The 1,987-nt window shown below is 37.5% G+C and overlaps 1 protein-coding gene across 1 annotated transcript in view; it reads left to right on the top strand.

The window, feature by feature from the left end:
- Nucleotides 1-567: 567 nt before the first annotated feature.
- Nucleotides 568-1,987, top strand: part of LOC108625513 (tRNA dimethylallyltransferase) — an 11,649-nt gene continuing 10,229 nt past the window's right edge. Inside the window, exons 1-2 of the mRNA XM_018025580.2 lie at nucleotides 568-681; nucleotides 1,842-1,957. Coding sequence (XP_017881069.1) covers nucleotides 583-681; nucleotides 1,842-1,957 — 215 coding nt within the window. The 5' untranslated portion in view covers nucleotides 568-582. The remainder of the gene's footprint in view (nucleotides 682-1,841; nucleotides 1,958-1,987) is intronic.

Below are 1,987 nucleotides of genomic sequence, written 5' to 3'. Positions count from 1 at the left end.
TCCCATTCCTCTCCTGATAAGGCATTTTTAAATGACGCTCGAGAGGATCCGCGACGACGGAATTAATATTAAACTGGCTAGCCGCAGTGGAACTCTTCTTAATTAGCTGAATCAAGTATTCTTGAGAAAACGATTGTCACTGATCAAGATTAAGATTGCTGAACGTGAAGATATATTCCGCAGTTCCAGCATGCAATTGTTCAGACGCATAAGTAATTCCTTGTTTATGCGCACTGTCACTTCCAGTATTTCCAATTATCATTTAAAATTAAATGTTTCTTGTTTATATTAATGCAACAAGTTTATCTTATTCACGATTTCTGTGTTAAGGAATCCTACGGAATTTACAATTCCGTTGTATTTGGAAATGTCGAACGTCTAAAGTTTAGCGCAGTGGGACGGAGAATCGTTTGCTCGCTCCTTACTAGTTAAACTTTAATTCCAACAACGTCTGTTGGCAACATGTGACGATGTTTAGCACCCTCAGCGTGGTAAATATTTCAATGAACGATACCTTTCCTCTTCCTTTTTCACGCTTCTAACGCGTACATAGTTGAGAATCGAGTCACGGTTTGTATCGCTATGTGGCATACCTGGCCGACTTCGAGGACTCTTCTAACGCTGTTAGCGAGCACACATGAAACGTGGAACAGGGAGAAGTTTCAAAATCCAACGTTGGAGGTCAGTCGGATTCTTTTCTTTTTTCTAATGGCACGGGTCAGCCTTCGCGTGTAACTCATTTACGGCGACATATCTTCTTTAATGAGATACAGCGACGATTACCTCGATAAACGGGTATCGACGCATGATTTAAAAGAAATCCCCTGGTCAGTATTTGTAAATGTTTCCACAACTCTTCGCCAATGTGCAGATTATTTTTGCAAAAGATCAATTTGTATTCAGGCTGCGTGAAACGATTGCTTATAATCTTATACGCGTTATTCACACTGATGCTTCTTTTACGTACATCGTTTTCCTCAAGCGATCGTTGTCAATTTTATTGAAGAAAGTTGGCAAGACTATAATGATTGCGAAATTCTCTATGTGAAATGTAGAACTAACAGAACGAAGTAAAATCTTTTGGTAGGCTAAACACCCACGACCATCGTACTGACGTCAATTGCTATCAATGCACAATCGTAGGTGTGAAATGTGACATTTACTCGAGTGTTGGTGGAATATTGGACAATGCTTGAGTCGTTAAAATGCGATCTGCTTATTGGTAAAGGTGAAGGAGAGAGCTGCTTCCTACTGCGAATTCAATTTTTTACATGTTTCTACCAAAAAAGTGAATTTAACTTTTTAATCGTAATTATCAATTAGGTTCTATGAATGTCATTAGTAGATTGCTGGATATTATGTAAAATATGACATTTATGGTATTTACTTAGATTTAAATAGGAGTCAAGTTCATCATTTAGCTTTCGATATTTCATACATTTTCTGCATATTCAATTTTGGTATAAATTCATATAAGTTAAGAAATTTACTTAATATTAATAATAACATTTTATCAATGCACGTCATATTTTAAATTAAAACCCCCAATTTTATTCACTTTTGAGTGTTACACTTTTCCTTAATCTTTTTTGATAAGACACTCAATTCGTTCATATTATCATTTTATACTTCTCTTATCGTTTATTCGTTTTCAATGAAAATATTTTAGTATGGGGTTAAAGATAACGCATATCGTTAAATTCAATCGTGATTATTGATACTTTTAACCATGTACGTACACGATTGGAAAGTAGCCGATAACGAAGCGTTCCTTGACGCAGAGAGACGGTCGAAAACGCGGTCAATTAATTCGAGTATCGTTTCTCCGAAAATTGTCGCAGAAAGTCCTCGAGGAGCGGCTGGACAACAGGGTCGACGGCATGGTCGAGACCGGTCTTGTTCAGGAACTGCTCGACTTTCATCGGAGGTACAACGAGCAACGGTTCAACTCCAACACGTAAGTCCAACGAGTGGAGTTATGTAGTAC

This window comes from Ceratina calcarata, unplaced genomic scaffold, assembly GCF_001652005.2.
Source record: "Ceratina calcarata isolate Rehan_Ccalc_2016 unplaced genomic scaffold, ASM165200v1 scaffold363.2, whole genome shotgun sequence".
In the NCBI taxonomy this organism is placed as follows: domain Eukaryota; kingdom Metazoa; phylum Arthropoda; class Insecta; order Hymenoptera; family Apidae; genus Ceratina; species Ceratina calcarata.
The sequence above is the reverse complement of the archived record's forward strand: the minus strand, read 5'-3'. Positions and strand labels throughout refer to the sequence as shown.